The 19,178-nt window shown below is 45.6% G+C and overlaps 1 protein-coding gene across 1 annotated transcript in view; it reads left to right on the plus strand.

Moving 5' to 3' along the window:
• Window positions 1-19,178, plus strand: part of LOC119455985 (unconventional myosin-Ia) — a 179,621-nt gene that overhangs the window by 139,507 nt on the left and 20,936 nt on the right. Inside the window, exons 5-23 of the mRNA XM_037717540.2 lie at window positions 983-1,077; window positions 1,670-1,774; window positions 2,522-2,568; window positions 2,653-2,716; window positions 3,159-3,172; window positions 3,667-3,751; window positions 4,449-4,555; window positions 4,961-5,108; window positions 6,002-6,120; window positions 6,862-6,948; window positions 7,027-7,092; window positions 7,857-7,961; window positions 8,046-8,108; window positions 8,749-8,946; window positions 9,046-9,160; window positions 9,443-9,564; window positions 9,754-9,821; window positions 10,269-10,485; window positions 19,014-19,163. Of these exons, the coding sequence (XP_037573468.1) occupies window positions 983-1,077; window positions 1,670-1,774; window positions 2,522-2,568; window positions 2,653-2,716; window positions 3,159-3,172; window positions 3,667-3,751; window positions 4,449-4,555; window positions 4,961-5,108; window positions 6,002-6,120; window positions 6,862-6,948; window positions 7,027-7,092; window positions 7,857-7,961; window positions 8,046-8,108; window positions 8,749-8,946; window positions 9,046-9,160; window positions 9,443-9,564; window positions 9,754-9,821; window positions 10,269-10,485; window positions 19,014-19,163 (1,975 nt within the window). The remainder of the gene's footprint in view (window positions 1-982; window positions 1,078-1,669; window positions 1,775-2,521; window positions 2,569-2,652; window positions 2,717-3,158; window positions 3,173-3,666; window positions 3,752-4,448; window positions 4,556-4,960; window positions 5,109-6,001; window positions 6,121-6,861; window positions 6,949-7,026; window positions 7,093-7,856; window positions 7,962-8,045; window positions 8,109-8,748; window positions 8,947-9,045; window positions 9,161-9,442; window positions 9,565-9,753; window positions 9,822-10,268; window positions 10,486-19,013; window positions 19,164-19,178) is intronic.

The following is a 19,178-nucleotide window of genomic DNA, read 5'->3' on the forward strand; positions in this document are numbered from 1 at the left end:
AAAAAAATGAAAATGCGGCGTTTTCAAGGAAGGCCTTGAATTTAGTTCAGCGAAGCTAGAAACTTATCATGTTCCTCCCCATCTTCTATGATGTTATGCAAAATGGTCTTTTAGACTGTTTGTCGCGGTAACGACCGCTTAAAACTGACAAGTCTGTATGGTTAGCTTTAAGCTTTCGTATAAATATACGATGATGATGATGATGATGATGATGATGATGATGATGATGATGATGATGATGATAAAGCGTTGGTATTAGAGAGGTGCCTTCTTTCCTTGCGTTCTACTAAATGCTTTGGCCATGTTTTTTATGTTTGTCCTGAACTGCATGGTTCGAGTGCATTTGGAGGGCTCTGATAGGGTGGTAATTTGTTTCTATAAAAGTTCAGTGAATATTTAATTTCAATGCGAGAAGACAGAAATGTAACTTGCGGTGCATTGCTATATTGTTTATTATGTCGTTATTTGGCTTCGCCTTTTAGCACTGGTCGGGGCCAGATTTCTTATTCCTCTTTGATATATTTGTTCCTATCGAGTACAAAGAACTGACGTAATAAACCGAGCTGTGCAGTATAGCTGAACGTTTTTGCAGGAAACCGCTGCAGAACGTGTGCGAAGCATCAGTTAACGTTGGGCAATGTTCGCTGAGATTCTCCTCTTCTGACAAATCTGAATACATAATTTCTAAAGGGTACGCAGCCCTGCTGAGTAGCCACTTCCCGGCATGAAGTAATCGGTTAACTTGAGCCACTCATTTCTTTGAGCAATCGGTCGCTTGGCAGTGAACGACATAATCACTGAACAACAAAAAAGAAAAAAAAATGTAACACAAAATATAGGCTCATTGTGCGTTCTCTTACTCGTAGTTAACAGCGTCCGCAGTAACATCACGCCGGCTAAATATGTATATATTGAACAGTTTGCTTGTGACGTGCATGTGCAAATTACGCGCATTCATTCTTCTTTTTCTTCTTTTTCTCAGCTATGCACTAGCGGATAACGCATACACGTCCTTGAAAGATCGGAATCAAGACCAGTGCGTCATCATCACCGGGGAGAGCGGCGGAGGAAAAACAGGCAAGCGTCCTGGTTCTTCGCATACTGCTTCCTTTCCTAAACGATATCTTCACGTTGTTTCTTGTGCGGTGACCCCTGTTCGTTACTAGATGTTCACTATCGCACATTTAAACACTGGCTGCTGAAACAGTGCGGAAACTTGCGTAGTTATATGTAAGATGCCAGCAGTCAACCCCGCAGGCCTCGCACACTTTACCTCATAACACACATTACCACACATGAGCCACATTAACTGCTCAATTATAAATGTTTTAATCAATGGCGTTTCAGCGAGCTCGTTGTGCCGTCACAAAAATAAAAAGAAGTGAGCCGTGTTGTGATTGACCTTGCTGACCCGTTCAAGACCCAATGCGTATTAACTATACGCCCTTCGAGATGTTTCTCTTATTATTTGGGTATCCCAGCGGCAAAGTAGGCGTTGGGAAGCCATGTAAAACGCGACAGGGATAACCGTCGAGTAAAAATCACTACAAAAAAAAAAAGAAAGGCGAGGGGGGGGGGGGGGGGATGACGCTTGATTAAGTGTTTCGTGTAATTCCATATATCTGATATAATGACATCAATGATCAAGGTTATGCCTGGCGCTGTGCAGAGGCAAGCAAGCTGGTCATGCAGTACGTGGCGGCCGTGTCTGGCAGGGACGAAGAGGTGGGCGCCATCAAAGAGCACATCTTGAGAAGCACACCCATCCTCGAAGGTGAGAGTGCCGGAGTTATACGCTTGCTCGCTCAGCTGGGCACTTGACGTGTCGCGGTGACAGAACGTCTCTGCTAAACATGCAAGTTATGTGCGCGTCATTGATTTACATCCACAGCTTGCACTGAGCGGGGAGGATATTCTCTAAGTGTCCACCTAGTGGACATGTCCATTTCGTCTACTGCTGAAGTTCTCATTGGCTGGGCTGTGGTACGTGTGAGAAGGAGCCAGGCGCCCGCAGCTAATCAGCATTTCAGCTGCTGACGAAATGAGCATGTCCACGATGTGGACACTTACAGAATACCCCTCAGGGAAACATCATAGAAGGCTCCTGGTTAGTATTTTATTGATGATAACGACCCATATCGGATGTGAAGACCTGGAGACCGGGTATTCTTTCATTAGCTTCTGCATAGCATCATACTCAATACTTCTGAGCAATAACGGTGATAAATGATATGGTAGGTTTCACTTGAATGATTGTCGGTCCTTGTATGCCTGGTCAATACTGCTCGCAGATACTTAAGCGATTAAGCTAGAGCACTTGTGTAATTGATAGTATTGACTTTTTTGTTCAGGGAGCAATGAAATTTGCTGGTGGTCCTCTTCTGTGCTGTGATCAATATTTATTTATCATAACCAACTCGCCAGCTGATCAAGCTGATAGCCAGTGCGTGTCAACGCAACTCAGAATTTGGTAGAACAGCGCCTTCTTCTCTCCCTTCTTTACCTTACCTAAATTGTGCAGCCTTCGGGAATGCCAAGACGCACCGGAACGACAACTCCTCAAGATTTGTAAGTGACTACTAAATTTCGATTGACTCGCTCGCTTGCTCCATCGCAAATTCAGTGACGGTGCACGTTCCTTTCTCCTTACAGGGCAAATACATGGATATAGAATTCGACTTCAAAGGGGATCCGGTCGGCGGAGTGATTACAAATTGTGCGTAAAAGTTATACGTCTTTATCGATAGGTTCAAAGACGCATAGGCTGTTTCATTGCACATGATTCTTCGTTACTGTTGGCCCACTATAACAAACTTCTGGTACCTTTAAATTCAAAACAGCTTAATGAGTTTGCGCATTGTGAGCTATAAACGTAAACTAAGGAGAGAAAGTTGCCAGGGCATGAGCAATACTTCAGCAGTTGCTCTGTGACATTCCTCGAACGTCATTGTTCAACTTTTTTTTCAAGCAACATTACTGCAGTAATTTTGTATCATGTGCGCAAATAAAGGTTCGGCATGTTACATAGATGTAGTAGACATGTTACATAGATGTAGTAGACATGTTACATAGATGTAGTAGACATAAACTTCAGATAGCTTAGAAGGCTTGATACACCTTGTCATGCGACTAACACTCTGGTTTGGGGTCTTTTGCAGATCTTCTGGAAAAGGTGAGATATGCTATTCTTGCTTTGTTACTATCTTCAGTTATAATCTTTTGTGAGAAGGAAGATACGTTAGAGCTGTGCTACAGATAAGAAAGATGAGATGTCTGAGAAAGCGTTCACTTCAGCCATAGCAAAGAAACGCACCCGTGCTCAATTCTGTGGTATGGGGAGGTTTGAGTCCTACTGCAGATCCAACAGCATTGGCAGTTGGTGCTGTACAATGAGCAGCGGCTCCCGCAGTACCGTTGTTAGTGTTTTTCAGAAGCGTTCAGATAATATAAATAACAAAATTCATTGAAGTAGTACATGCACAATGAAATACTAGAGCCCCGTATTGCATGTGCTCCAGAAAACGTCACTTAAGTTTATTGACCGCTTACTTTCCTTGCTATGATTATATATCAATTTAGTTTGTTCTGGTTGTTCTGATGCAATGTATATAACAAAATATGTTTATGCTCAAAATCACTTTTCTTATCTCTTCTCCTCGGTGACAGTCTAGGGTAATCAGCCACACTCAGGGAGAGCGCAACTTCCATTTTTTCTATCAGTTGTTGAGCGGAGCTGAAGTTCACCTTTTGAGTAAGTATATTGTTGTCTCTAGCAAGAACACTACTGGCAACATTTTGGAGCCATAAAACTTTGCTAAACGTTCCTAATTCTTGTAGATGTTGCCCCCACTGTACGCTGTGTGGCTGCCGTACGGCTGCCGTACTGTACATTGCGAAATCGCCTACAGCCAAAAACAGAACGCAGTAACTGCAGTTTGCGTTGTCTCTTGAAGGGTGTGTGACCACCTTACCATACACAACTTGGATAATTCGTTTAGCTGATGACGTTTAGCCAAGCCATTCGTTTGAGCTGGTATACTGTGCCGCTTTGCCATTGTCTAAGTAGTGTCGTAAGCCGCAGGGCTGATAGTCAGTAGCTTTTATCGTGGTTCGTTTTCGAGTGACTGCACTATATAAAAAAAGAAGGGATGGCGACAACCGAAACATGGATGGATAGCGGATTTGCTTCAGTGAAAACAATTCTTGGAATCACATTCTTGTTACGTAACTTTTCATGATTTTGTGGTGACGAGGGACAATATAAATAACGTATAAGACGATAAAGCCCGACAAGCAGCCAGTTCACTTTACATGTATAGCTGTGCGAACAAAAAATATGTGGACGACTTTTTTTTAATTTATAACCGTCATAGACAAGTAGTTTACTTCTTCATAGGTGGACCTCTTGTATACATGCCCTCCCCTCTTCTTTTTTTTATTACTTCTAGAAAGCCTAAAGCTGCAAAGGAACACCGAAAACTATTCCATTCTCAAGCACAGCAGATGTTCTCAATTGGAAAGCATGGATGACAGGAGTTATTTTGCGTTGACCAAGGTGAGCCTACTGCTAAAAGAAAGTTGAGCGCACTCGCGCTAGATGTCCCAAAAATTTATAAGAAATCTTCGAAAAAAAAACAAAATAAAATTACGTTTCTGTTCGAGATGCCGTATTGCCTAGACGTGATGCGTTAAATGTTTTAACGTCAACCGGCCTTTAGCATTGGCGCGCACCCATGCGCCATTTTCACAGAACGTGTTGACTTAAGCTATTGAAAACGTTAACGCCCTCGCAGTCCGTTACGTTGTGCGGAACGCGTTAAACTGAGCATATCTCAGCAGCCGTGACGGTGCGTTTATCAAGTACGGTCTGTCGAGCATCGAGGAGTTCCAGCTTGCAGCGATGTCGTGACCGCCTTTTCTTTCTCTTGTTTCCCGCTCGCACGCGATTCTCTCATTGCAGAGGTCGATGGAAGCACTGGGGATGAGCCCGTCTGAAGTGCACGCCGTGTTCCAAGTGGTTGCCGTCGTGCTCAAGTTGGGAAACGTAGAGTTTCAACCGCGGGCGAACATCGACGACACGGAAAGCTGCGCCCTCCTCAACGAGTACGGTGAGCGATGGTGCCTTTATACCCTGTCCTCCTGTCTCCTAGCGATCATTAATCGGCTTGCACGCGAGGAGCTTTTTCGGGCATCACTGCGCGATACTTCGCCAAGCGCCAAGACAGGCCAAAATTTTGAACCCAGAGCAAGTTTATTGAGATGTTCATATCGTCTCGTCTATATGGCGGTTGTTGTCGTCGTCGTCGAAGTTGCCGAACGCACATGATAATCTATATGAAACGACCGACCTGTTTCTAACGTCAGTCGACCAGGAACCCGTGAATAAGAAGGGTAGCACGTTGAAATGGACTACGAGTGGGGTAGACTGAGAAAACGGTATGAAGGTGAGGAGATAAAATGAGAAAACGGCATCGTGATGTCCGAAGAGCAGATTCGGTTGATGTGTAGCGGTACCAAGCGAAGTGACTATTAGTCGACGCGTGACGAAACACTCCATGTCCTCAGAGCTCTACACTTCTTTTCAGTCATGTCGTGGTTATAGAACCAGTGTTATTTTTGCCGAGCAGTCCTCGGGCTTTGCCTCGACAACGAAAACGGAGCAGACGATGCCGATGGCACGGAGTGAGCTCTGCATCTTTGCCGGCACCAGTGGCGACAGAGAACCTCGTTGAATGAGAGACAATTACAAGTCGGATGATTCACGGCATCACCTATGCCTAATCCGCACTAAGAGAGTAACACAGTAGAGTAACTTAGCAAGCCATGGCTGCGGGTTACACTAGCAGGTGTCATAATTTGGCCAACGATGAATTTTCCCTCGAAGCATCGCTGTGTATTTAGTTTTGAGCGTGGACAAGCCAAACATATGCTGTTGCGCATTTTGAAACGAATAGGTGATGTCAAGTAGAATTCCCTTTCGCCTTCTTTCTCGCTGTTGCAGAGTTGTATGAAATTTGCGAGTTGCTCCGGGTGGACTTTGCATTCCTTCATTCTGCCTTGACCCAGAAGATGGTGGAGACGAGGCATGACGTGGCCGTCACCGACCTCTCAGCCAATGAAGTGAGCGTATCTCTTATCTAGCTTTTTCGTCTTGCTTAGCGTTAATCGACATGTTTTTGTACTGTGATGAACCGGGTTTAATGAAGATTGTGCGAAACTTCATCGTAATAAGTTAAAGACGTGAGCATATTTTTCGTTTACCACCCGAGACTTTTCCTTATCCTCCCACCTATATATATATATATATATATATATATATATATATATATATATATATATATATATATATATATATATAAGATCACTGCTGGTCTAACCCGAGAATAGAAATAATAGCACGTTGAAATGGACTACAAGTTAGTGCAGATGTCCTTATGGCCCCGTAGTTTACCAGGTCGGCAGCTGACGATGATGTAGCTGATGAAGACTAATCAGACTTCAGGCCGACTCATGCACTGTGCTGTGATATCGCTTGAACTAGATGTAGGCTGTCGCCTAAGTACCCGACCGTATCGGCCTTAACGCGTGGCGACGCTGGAGGGGGTAATAGTCTGCGAACTTACGATCGACGCACGCACGCGTCTAATGCATGCAGTTTTAAACTTTGTTATTAATGAGTTGAATGAAAGCGATACACTGTAACTGTGCAATACCAACGCATTGTTACACTAGCAAAAAAAGAAAACGCGTATTTACTTTGCGACACACTTTAGCGCCGGTTGCAAAAGTCACTATAAACGTCCGCGCTGCCGCAAAGACGGATCATTTATTATGTGCGTATCTTTTTGCATCTTCTTTCAGGCCACATATTCCAAGAATGCCTTATGCAAAGCTTTGTACAGCCGCCTATTCACGTGGTTAGTAAGCCGAATAAATGATAGCATACGGGTAAGTGCCAGCCTTTCATATACCGCATCATCGCTTTGGGAGCAAACTAAACATCCCGCCTGAACGTTTGTTCCCCAGGCGAAGCGCCTCGGAAAAAGAAAATGTCTCGGAATCCTGGACATTTATGGATTTGAAGTTCTAGAGGTAAGACGGCGTCGCTTTTTTTTCTTTTTTTTGTATTTGGTATTTGGGCTCAAGGCCTTGCTTTTCTTCCCCCGCCCCTTCCCCCTTCTTTTTTTTATTCGGTCATTAATACTCACGTAGCACGCTTTACATGTTCTCATCTGGGCCAGTTTCTCCACCCGTGTCCTTCAATACAATGCAGTCGAACCTCGAATTAACGAACATGGATATAAAGAATTATCGAATATAATAAAGTGAATCTAAAATGTTTGTCGGTCGTTATCGCGGGCGAAGAGCAATGAGACCGTAAGCGATGAGTTCCAAACAAAGATTATTCTCTCACGCGAAAGGGGGGCGCGTGCGCCAACAGACTTGCCTGTTAGGTGCATAGCATGGTGTCACAGAGTGGCGCTCTAAACTAGCCGTTTAAACGCGCGCCAGTTATAGCGGCGCGCAGATGGCGTTCACTACATGTTTTTTTTTTTTTTCGCCAATCCCCCCCCCCCTCCCCCGACGTCTAGCGAATACATGTTTATAACGAACATTGGTCAATGAAGTTATTTTTGTGTGATCATCGACTTCGCTGTGACGAGGTTCGACTGTACTTTAACTTCACATGTTGTGTATGGTGTGTTTCATGCGCGTTGTGCGTCTGCCGTATGTTCTGTCGGTACTATTTCATTTATCACAGCATCCACCTGGAGGAGCACGCTAGGCGTGCCGCCAGGCAAACCTCTGCCGTTTTCATTAAATAGTATTTCTCTCTCTCTCTCTGTCTTATGCAGAAAAATTGTTTTGAACAGTTTGTTATAAATTATTGCAACGAGAAGCTTGAGCAACTCTTCATAGTACTTACGCTCAAACAAGAGCAGGAGGAGTACGTGCGTGAGGTAAGTAGGATCTCGTGCCTGCTCCGAATCTCTACTACTTCTCGTACATCCACGTCTCCCAACGAATTGTGTCTTTCATTGCAGGGTATTCAATGGGAGCACATAGACTACTTTAACAATGCAATAATTTGTGACCTCATTGAAAAGGTACGTCCGCAAGTACTGCCTCACATCCACTTTCCGTAAACTTTCTACAAATATTCTCTCTATGAACGGTGTGTCTCTATTGCTAGTTGCTGGTTATAGGAACCTGCAACAACTCTCATTTTCTGTTTTATGTACGTGCGGAAATATTGTACTGGTGATTGCACTTGAACGTGTTTCACAGCAAACAGTTAAGCAGTATGCAGTGACCCCCTTTTCTTTTATCTCTGCATGAACTGCCACTGTTCGTTTAGTAACATTTCTAGATGAGAATCTGGCAGTGCTTTCGGTACCGGTAACAGATGGGCTTCAGTCTCCCGCTTTAATTAGACAAGATTGGACAGGAAGGGGTTACTTACGGGTCATAGGATTTTCCACCCGAACGCTTATGAGCAGTGTCAGTGACCCATTCTTTCTCTTCGTATGAAAGGCGTCCCTGCTAACTTATTGATGTTTCCGTGTTAGATAGAATCCGACACCGATTTCGGTTCCGGCAGTAGATGTGCTTCATTCCTCTGCTTTAATCAGCCGAGAATGGACAGGAAGTAGCTACTTCCGGGTCATAAGAATCCCACCCGAACACGGGTGTAAGCAACGCCAGCAGGAAACGTCAGCGTCGTGCTCTCTGCTTCGTTGGCGACAGAATAACCACGGCATCCTGGCGATGCTGGATGAAGAGTGCCTTCGGCCGGGGCCCGCCACTGACGAGAGCTTTCTGTACAAGCTGACCAAGGTGTGCCAGGACAGCCCCTACTTCGAGAGCAAGGGATGCAAAAACCTCACGGGGGCCGACGTCTCGCTGCCACCACAGTGCTTCCGTCTTAGGCATTACGCCGGTGCTGTGAGTCGTGCACTCTTGCTTTGAACATTTCCCGAAGGAATTGCGCTAGCAACTTCTAGCTCTTTCGACTGAAACATGCATTGTTCCATTCTGTTTTAGGTTACCTATTCTGTTGTTGGTTTTATTGATAAAAACAATGATCATCTCTACCGTGACCTGTCTCAAGCCATGTACAGTTGCGATCATCCCCTGATGAAGGTTCTGTTTCCTGAAGGTAAGCTTATTCCGTAGATGTATTCTGCCTGATCACAGTTGTTATTGAGTTTGCTGGCTTCAATTATTTTCGTCCTAAGAAAAAAAAGCAGGTTGCATAGTGATCATTTGTGAAGCAGTCCAGAACCAAAGCGGTATCCTAAAGATGTCTACCACACAAACTTTGGACACTTTCGGCGCCTGACGCTGATGCCTAAATATACGCTGCCGTTAATGTTTCAATATCTTGTTCTCGTACAACACTTTCTTTGACGTGCATTGCTTTTCATTTCTGCACCCGCAGGGAACCCAAAGCGCACGACGCTAAAGCGTCCAACAACGACTGCCACACAGTTCAAGATTTCCATTGGAGCACTTGTAAAAAATTTGCAAGCGAAAACGCCAAACTACGTACGCTGCATCAAGGCACGTGTCCACACAATCTTCTTTTTCAACCCCGCTTTGTAGAGTAACTCCTTGGGTCTCTGGATTCTTGCATGACAAACAATGATAACGCAATTTTAAAAAATCTGTTTAAAGCATTTCGGAAGTTACGAGCCTCTCATCAGACGCTTATTGTTGCAGTAGGCTCTATTACGCGAATACTTTTTGCAGCCAAATGAACTCAAGCAGCCGATGATCTTCGAGATGGCACTGGTTCAGCATCAAGTCCGGTATCTCGGGTAAGGTTCTGTTTTCTTTATGCTCCTGTGGCGTACTTAATTAGCTTCGGTACACCGTGCAATAGAGGCAGATATAAAGTAGAGAAGTTACATTTGTACAGCTCTTCTTTGACATCAGGGAGCATCAAATTGGCGGGTTAATATATTGTAGCGATCTTTCTACGTGATTCATGACTGGTTTGTTTCAAGTCATCCCCACCATGACATTCAACAACGCTCCGCAGTCTCCCGTCCTGGCAACCATGGGCAAGGGTGACCGGGGCATCATCTGCATGTTTTAATTCCAGTGAATGAAGACACTGACAAATATTATAATCATTATTTCAGTTCTTACAGCCTTATCGTGCGTGCAAAGTGCGCAACTTGGCTGGCGCAAGCGAAGCCTTGCGGTGAAGCTTCTTGCAAGCTCCGTCACGTTGCGCCTGCCTTTTTTTGTTTTGCCTGCAGACTGATGGAGAACTTGAGGGTGCGTCGCGCGGGGTTCGCCTTCAGGCAGGACTACGTGGAGTTTCTGGAACGCTACAAGCTGCTCAGCGTTCGCACCTGGCCCCAGTGGACGGGCCTGCCCGCCGAAGGAGTCACGCTCTTGCTCCGAGACCTGCCAATCCACCCTTCGGAGTACCTCTTCGGCAGGACCAAGATATTCATCAAAAGTCACCGGACGGTGTGTATTGTTGGAGCTTTACGCTTTAGAGAAAGAGAAAGAGAGAAGCAGTAAGAGAAAGGCAGGGAGATCAACCAGCCTGAGCCTGGTCGGCTCCCCCGCCCTCGCCCCTAATGGGGAAGCGGAAAGGCGACTAAGAGATTGGATGGTGAGCCATTCACAGTATGCATGCGTTAACAATAATGCTCTAACATGCGGTGATCTCAGTCGCAGCTCAATATCCTGGGTGATCATAATCGCAGTGATAATGAGGAGGTCACCTGGAGTATCGTCATCTTGTGTGACAATGTGGTATGACAACGCTTTTCCACGCATTGTGACAACTGTGCAGGATGCGCTAGGTCAGAAAAATGAGGCTGCACTTCAATCTCTTAAGCTTCATATGCTAGTTGTGAGAATCACAGAATCGGACCTGTAAAAAACTTGCTGAGGGGAACGATAGCCCCAAGGATTGTCCTCTCTGTGCAGACTTACCTCGCATCGATAGGATTATCAATATCAGCAAAAAAGTATTGGTTTATGCTACTTCTCGGCTTGCGGTGGCGGGTACCATGGATTGGAAATGTCTATTGAAAATATTGGCTATTGGAAACAAGCCAATTCAACAACTAAATACATTCCGTTTCATTGGGTCATGCTATTACTCCAGGATGAACCAGTGGCGTGCCGTGGACACTATGGCACACAACAACGCCTCAATCAAACACGTCTCGCTGTGAGTTACGTATACTTCGTAGACGAAGACAAGTGGGGCACGCAAGTAACGTTTAACATCAAATCACGACTCTTAGTATTGCACTAAACGCTAATAAAGGTAACATTCGCCGTAAACATCACCGCCAATTATCGTCAATCAACGCAAACAGCACAGAAAGTTTCGCTTACGTCGATTCCCAGTGTGTGTGATCCGCATATTTTTTTTTTTCAGCTACGTTTGATCTCTCCATCTGACTGTCATTACGATAGGATGGAAACGTTTCATCGACGAGGCCTCAAAGTGACCTTTGGCAGGCTATAAACATACCCGCCGCGGTGACTTAGTGGCTGTTGTGTTGCGCTGCTAAGTACGAGGTCGCGGGATCAAATCTCGGCCGCGGCGGCTGCAATTTGATAGGGGCGAAACGCGAAAACGCTCGTGTTCCGTGCATTCCCTGGTGGTCAAAATCCCCTGGTGGTCAAAATTAATAAGGAGTCCACCAGTACGGCGTGCGTTATAATCAAATCGCGGTTTTGGCACGCAATACCCCAGAATACAATTCAAATGCCACAAGCAGTGGCGAGCGTCAAAGTGCTTCACAAGGTTCGGCTACCACCACTTGTGTCCTCGCCTCTCGAAGACTTTTTACGCAGTCATGTAAACGAAGCGAATCTAGCGTGAGGTGAGCTCTCCCAAATCGTCTTTTGCGACGTACTGAGTCGCATGATTTAATGGCGCTGAAATCCCCCAAACGAAGACAGCGACCTGAGCCACTATGGCCTTACGTAAATCTTGACTACCAGCTCACAATTCCGTCGATACACAACAAGCGATCTACACCTGTAGCGGAAGCACATTCGTTGGTGGTTGAACAAGTGGAGACAGCGCATGACCAACGTCTTAAAGTATCTACCTAAGATTCAGTGGATATAGAGCGCGAAGTCAGCGCAGCGCATCTGTGATTCCGACCCTCAAGGTGTCCTGCGCGGTCGGACTGGATTGCGCCGTCTCGTCGAAAGTATGTGAGAGCATGGACATTGATGCGATCTTAAGAAAACTGAGGCCCTACAGGGCACAGCGCGTTGTAATTCTGTCAGACAGCAAGCCTGCTCTGCAGTTGTTACAGCGAAGGTTGCATCCAAAGAAGTCCACACAAGATTTGTTACGGCTTCTCAAAAACATTCGTCGGCCCTTCCACTCCGTGAAGATAGATGGTAAGCGAAACTTGTCATTCATCTTCACGGAGTGGAAGTGTCATCCATCTTCACGCCACCGAAATCTGTACGCAGATTTCGGTGGCGTCAATGTACGCAAAAAATGTGGCTGATCCCTCTTATATAGGAATCGGTATAGAACACGAAAGTGAAACGTGTCTTCACAGAAGTAGTGTAATGTTTATTGCACATTGATATATAATGTCTATTGGTGTTTTGTGGCTAAAGCGCCCTTAGGCGTTGATGCACCCACGCTGACGCCTGGTGGCACGTCTCCTCCATCACGACTACCAACGTCGATGACCACGAGCAACCGTCGTGCATATGGAAGCTGCACTACGCTGCACACGCTAGCACAACGCGAAAGACGAAGCACGTAACTGACAGACTAATACAACGCGCAAGACAAAGCACGTAACTGAATCGTCACCGAGTCAAATCAGCGCGTACAGCGCGTCGTAATTGCAGCCTCCGCGATCAACTTCAGAAACATTTTCAGAGCTAATTGCGGAGGCCACGCTCCGCTGTGCTGAGTACGGTGAACGCCACCTAGGTGGCGTTGGTAGTGCTTCTTGATGCCAGCGTCCCTTCGAATGCTGGCATCGAGGCGTCGTAGTGCTGAGACCACCGAAGCGTTCACTGTCGGTGCGCGTTAGTGTCATAATGCAGTACTTCTCTTTTCTGCTCGTAGGCGGCGGCACCGCCCCGAGCAAGAGCGCGGGTACATGGAGGAGTGTTAGATATATAAGGCGCGTCTGTGTAGCTCTCTGCAAATGCGTTTGTGGCGCAATGGGTTAAACGCTCGGCGATCTATCGTCGCGGACCGAGAGGGCGTGGGTTCGATTTCCAAATTTTGCATGTTTGTGGAACTTTTTCTTCTGGTTTCTTTCTTTGTATTATGTTCTATGACGTATTTCCGTGACGGAAATACGTCAGTGAAGTCTTGGTGGACCCCGGCATAAAACACTTTCGTGTTAAAAACTATTATCATCAGCAATGGCTCGGGCGTCGTCGTCTTCTACCCCAGCTGGCACGTTGGCGCCCCTCGTGCCACTGCTCCCGCGTTCGTCGTCGTCGTCGTCTTTTTCCACAGCTGGCTCCGTCGCCGCTCATCATTTCAGCGTAGAATTTCACTTCTCTTCTGTCGTAATGGGGAGGCCATGCTTACGGAGGTATGAGCCATTGCTTAAGGGGGAATGAGCCATTCATTGTCTTACATGATGGAAAAATTTAATTTTGAAACAATATAATTTCGAAGAATTGCAAGCAATGATGGCGGGCAAATGCTGCTAACCACGCCGCCGAGAAAACTCGAGACATCGAACGCAAGCGACAACAGTGACGAGCAGAGAATCTTACAACGCAACGGAAGGAAAAGTTGCACGAACGGGAAGAAAAAGTAGTACGAAAGGGGAGGAAAAGTAGTAGGAAAGGGGAGAAAAATTAGTAGGTCAGGTACACACATTACAAGCTTCGCTTACCCCCATTTTCTCGACAGGGGAAGGGCTGGCGAATTTTTATTTGAAAGCGCTTCAGCGTTGAGGCACCTTACATTATAATGTAGATGACATGTTGTTTGCGCCAGATACTGGACATTGAGGCCGGAGGTGTTTCGGCTCTTCGTGAAGTTCTTAGGTGATGTGGATTTAGATTGTGATTGGTAACGTTTAGCAGACTCATTTCGATTCGTTGTGCCGTGGAGTGGGCAAGCCGGCCCAGCATCTCGCTCGGAATGGCTCACAAGCAGTGGCGTAGCGCCAGTGGGTGGCACACGAGGCCACCCAAACAAATCGATCTGTGTACTTGTACGCACATATTTGTAATGTGCCGAAAGATAGTATACTGAAGTAAAAAATAAAGATGCACTACACGGTGCTGATGTAAATTTTCGCCCGTCTGAATGCCGCACGAACATATAAACGATTGGAGTTGCAGACGAGTCAGTAAGACATCCGGAGGATTGTTTCCAAAAGAAAAGCTAAGCTACCGGGGACCAAAGGTGCTTGCTTGCACTCTGTATCTAAAATTTTGTACGCACGAGCTAAAACATTTATTGATTATAAACCTGCCGCACATATGAAAAAGCTGAATAAGAGATGAATTTTCACAGACTGCAGAAAAACTATCTTAAGTATCTGGACAATAAGTACATAAAAACAAAACAGAAGAGTGCTTTTATGACGAGGAAAACGGGAATTTGACTCGTGCGTTTACTATGGTTACCAGCTCACTCCAACCACAGATCGCGGCCAAATTGGCCTCCGTAGTAGCCCAACAATAGCCAAAAGTGAAAATTTTAAGTGGCACAAAAGTAGTCAGAAATATCGTTTTTTTTGGTGACGTAATTTTAGGCATAATAAATAAATTTTCCGCAATCAAATCTACATATTAGTTTCCTTCACAGAAAATAGAAGGCCGATATTTCACCAGAGGCTTGCGAGCCACTGAATAAGCCACCGAAACGATGCTTGGTGCACGAAACGCTGAGGGACGCACAAGTAGCGTCACTCAATTAACGCACTGAGCAATGGTATGCATTGAATTGAGCATTGTTATAGCTAATGACAATTTTACAAAACTCCATTTACGAAACAATAGAGTAGACAACAAGACAACATGCACTACAATGGATGGTGACTGTACCTCCTAAACTTAGTGATCGGCAGCCCAACTGATGATTTGCTACGTTTTTGCCGCTGCCGAGTTTGGTACTCGAGGGGCAACTTCAAATGATTATCCGCTAGAATGATGATCTGGCGTACACCCCTTTCTCGGCGTAGCTCAGTTAGTGGCTCTAGGGGAGACGAGTTGTAAAGGGTGTGGGGAGTAGCTTTCATTTAAAAAAAAATGCTGCCCAAAAATAGCCACATAGAAGAAAACTTTTGAGTCCAGCTTGAGACGGGATGTAGCCCAATTTGGCGATTAATAGTCCAATCTGGTAACCCTGGCTCTCACTCCTTAATTGTTTGTACTTATTATTTCTAAGTACACAACGTGAGCGCTTTCGTTGGCATGGTTGTTGAGGAGGCCTTGGTGAAGAGCTAAAGAGAGAAGAGACCAGCGCAGCTGGAAATGCGAGCCGACGCGGATTTTTCGGGATGTATAAGACGCGCGCCGCTGGGCCGTCCAAGAAATCGGCGATTAGCAACGGCGCAGTAGACAGCGATGGGAAGCTGGTTCGCCGCGCAGATAATCCTCGGGAGAATTAGAGGCACCGGACATTATATCCCGGTCTTTCTGCGGCTTCGCTGGTCTTTCGTTTACGTTGCTAAATGAAATGGCGCCCTTTTTGTCTCATGTCTTCTGCGAATATCGTTGTATAGCTTTGGCAGAAATGGCCTCGGTGCACCACGGACAGTAAGCAGCGTGCAGCAAAATATTGTCTGAAAGAGACGAGCTAATAGCATGCATAATGTCCGCGTCGGGGATAGAGGCACAGCTGTGTCCCGGGTAACTGAATTGCGGCCGTGCTCAAACGGTCAACACTAATCAGCCGAACTCGTCTCTCTAAAGCAGCCCAGACCATAACTGAGTTCGCCTGTTCGTGTCGTTTCTATCACCCGCGTTCTTATCGCTGATCCTCAATTTTGGTCATAAACATGCGCCAACTAGCCCAGCGACGTGTTTTATTAGGCAAATTTGCCGGCTGCCTATCGCGAGACGTGTTAATTTAACGACTCCAAACTATTGTGCAAAGGTCACATTCCTCATGCGTTCTCTTAGAAACTCGTTCGTCAGCAGAACAATTGCGGTTCCCCTGCAGCAGGGTCGTTAGAAAAAATGTGCAATACTTGCATCACTATTTCTCCCTGCGGATTGCAGCAACCGTTGTTGTCCCTTATAGTATTCGAGCGGAACCAATATCCGACCCGCATTCAAAAGTTTTGAACATTCGATCGCACAGCCCTACTGCTAGTTATCGTTAATTATTTCGACCAACGAATAGAAATTTTTTAGGAGTAACGCTCAACAACGCAGCAGTGCAATCGGCTCACGCCGCTCGAACTCGTAACGGCGCCGTGACCAGAGTTGCCGACCTCCTAAGCAAATAATTCCCCTAATTTGGATAGAAAAATTTCCTATATTCCCTAGATTTAGGCAAAATGCGCTTAATAATATGTTCTGTGTAAGATAAACTGCGTATGTGCTATGCAAATACAGTGCATATTTTAGTTTAAGGACTTATTTATGCATTCGTTTCAAAGGATTTATTGAAGTCACTGTGCTTAAGCTGAAATGTGACATTGCAAGTTGCAATGCTTGGAACAGCAATTATTCGCGCGCAACCTCAACAATGTCAAACGTAGGAGCAGAATTGTTTCTATAGAGGCGTTTTGGTTACCATGAGACACGCGGTAATAATAATAATAATAATAATAATAATAATAATAATAATAATAATAATATAATAATAATAATAATAATAATAATAATAATAATAATAATAATAATAATAATAATAATAATCGAGTATTCTTTTTTTCGAGCATGCTTGCAGAAACTAAGGAAAGCAGAAAACGTGCCACGTTCTACTGCTATGCAGGAGTAAGAGAACGCACATTATCCAGAAGTAGAGAAGATGCACGTGCGCGACGACGTGACCGTGGAGCTCCTCTGCTGCGGACAAAAACAAAAAAAAACACAAGGAGCACGCGTGTCCTGTACAAAGAAGCAGATATAAGTTGATGTCATTTATTGGCCTCAACATCGCGGCTCATCCGAATCGGCTAACTTGTACTTTGTAATACAGTTCTTAAACGATGACTTCGGTTCTGCGCTCATCATACCGACAGTCCCTTTAGTCAGCTTTAGATAGATATTGCATTAAAGGTATGCAGAAATTGACAGCACAGCTAGGTATTAACGGCAACAGTTCATTAAGAGTGATCTGGTAACTGCCACAGGGCATCCATGCCTTGTCGTTTACTTGACAATATGCGTTCACTGAGCTGCTGCACGATTATAATTAGGTTATGCTTAGCATGTCCATGCGGAGGTAATTTGCGGAGACTTAAATCAATACATGCCGTCACCTCTGTAGTTCCATCGCAACAGTGGTTTCTGTCGTCCATGAGTACGCGGAAAATTTCCCCAGATTCTGACAAATTTTTTTCTTTTCCCGCAAATATGACGCAAATTCTCTAGATATAGGGAAATTTCCCTAGGGTTGGCAACACTGGGTGTAACTCGCACACACCGGAGACCCACGATCGGTGAATGGCAAGCTTAGAAGAGCCCATGGCTCCACCTCGCGAGCGGAGGCCGAGCTAGAAGCTCTTCTTTCGCTCAATGACAGGTGGCGCGAGCGTAGGCCGAAACGGGAAGGGTGGCTGACGCGAACGGGGGTCTCCGCAGTAGCTGCACAGAACGCAAGGCTCAAGGCTGCTTGTGATAAAGTGTAGCTCGTCGCGTTATTGCGAAACGAAACTCTCGGTCGTGATGGTTTACTCGCCACCGCGGGTTGCCTCGTCCGACTGCGCCCTGGTGAGCGTTTGCAGACTGCGCTTTTTGTTTTTTGCGAACCATCTGAATCTGCGCGGCCATGTCCTGTGCGAGGGAAAGCCAGTTCCTTTCTTTTTTTTTTTTACCACTGTGGCTGTCATGGCCATACATGTTACGAGCTAAGTAAGATCAAGCGCAAATTGTGAATAAGACGGCAAAGCCGAGATATTCCTGTGGAGCTTCAACCTTGTCTTCCTACCAATTTCTGCTCGTCCTTACTAAGCTCAATATGTGCCCATATGATGCTAAGATATTTTATTGTTATGCTTAAATTAGGGGGTGCAGCGGAAACGGAGTATGCTGCTGAACTTCCTGTGCCCTAGGTGATATGTTGCTAGCAACGTAGATGATAATCAAAGTGGAGTCGCACTGTACGCATTCTACGACCGCGTCGCAGCGAACATTCGGCATGAAAGCTGCTGCTCAGCATCATCCATGCGGACGTGATTTGGAAGTGAAGTCGCGGCATTTGCGACTGCGCTGTGAACCCAGCTTTTTTTCGTCAAACTTGGAGAGGACTTATTGAGACAGTAGTGTTGTTTACTTCCCTCCTTCTTGCTGTTGCTATGGGCCCCTCGGCATCGAAAGCACTCAGTTTAAAGGATTAGATCTTTATTACCGTGTTATTATTAAAATCTCAACGTTACTGTAGAGTCAAAATACTACGCAATCTGTGCCTCACCGTTGCGCTCAGAACTACGGCGGCGCCTTTAAAGCGTGCTTCGCCGCTCTATCACTCAGTGCAAGGAGAAGCTAGATGCACAGGATGGTGGCGCTTTCTTGGAAGGTGGCGCATCCTTTCATGCAAGTCCTCAACAATATCTTTGTACTTTATAGTAATAATTACTGATAACGAAGTAACAATTTTTCACAGCTAGTGCGTGAGTGTAAATTATGAAGAAAAACTGGTAGAAGTCTCAGAGCCGATGTGAAAAAAACATCCAGCCGCAGTTCCTGCGTCTAAATGAAGTTCTGCTTTCTGCGCTCTTCTAGTCAACTTATGCACAAAACGTTTGACTTCACTTCACCATAGAAGCAAAGTGTTGCGGCACTCGTTCATCGCGCCCGTTTGCACCGCTTGGTATGTTTTCGAGAACCGCTGTTCGTGCTTTCAGGTTTGCGAACTGGAGGAGTTCCGGCGCGAACGGTTGAACGAACTGGCCATCCTGATCCAGAAGACCTGGAGGGGATATGTCATGAGGGAGAGGTTTCTGCGCATGCGCGAAAGTCAAGTCGTCCTGTCTAGCAACTACAAGTGCTGGAAGGTGAGTTTTGAGTCT

This window comes from Dermacentor silvarum, chromosome 6, assembly GCF_013339745.2.
Source record: "Dermacentor silvarum isolate Dsil-2018 chromosome 6, BIME_Dsil_1.4, whole genome shotgun sequence".
Taxonomy (NCBI): Eukaryota; Metazoa; Arthropoda; class Arachnida; order Ixodida; family Ixodidae; genus Dermacentor; species Dermacentor silvarum.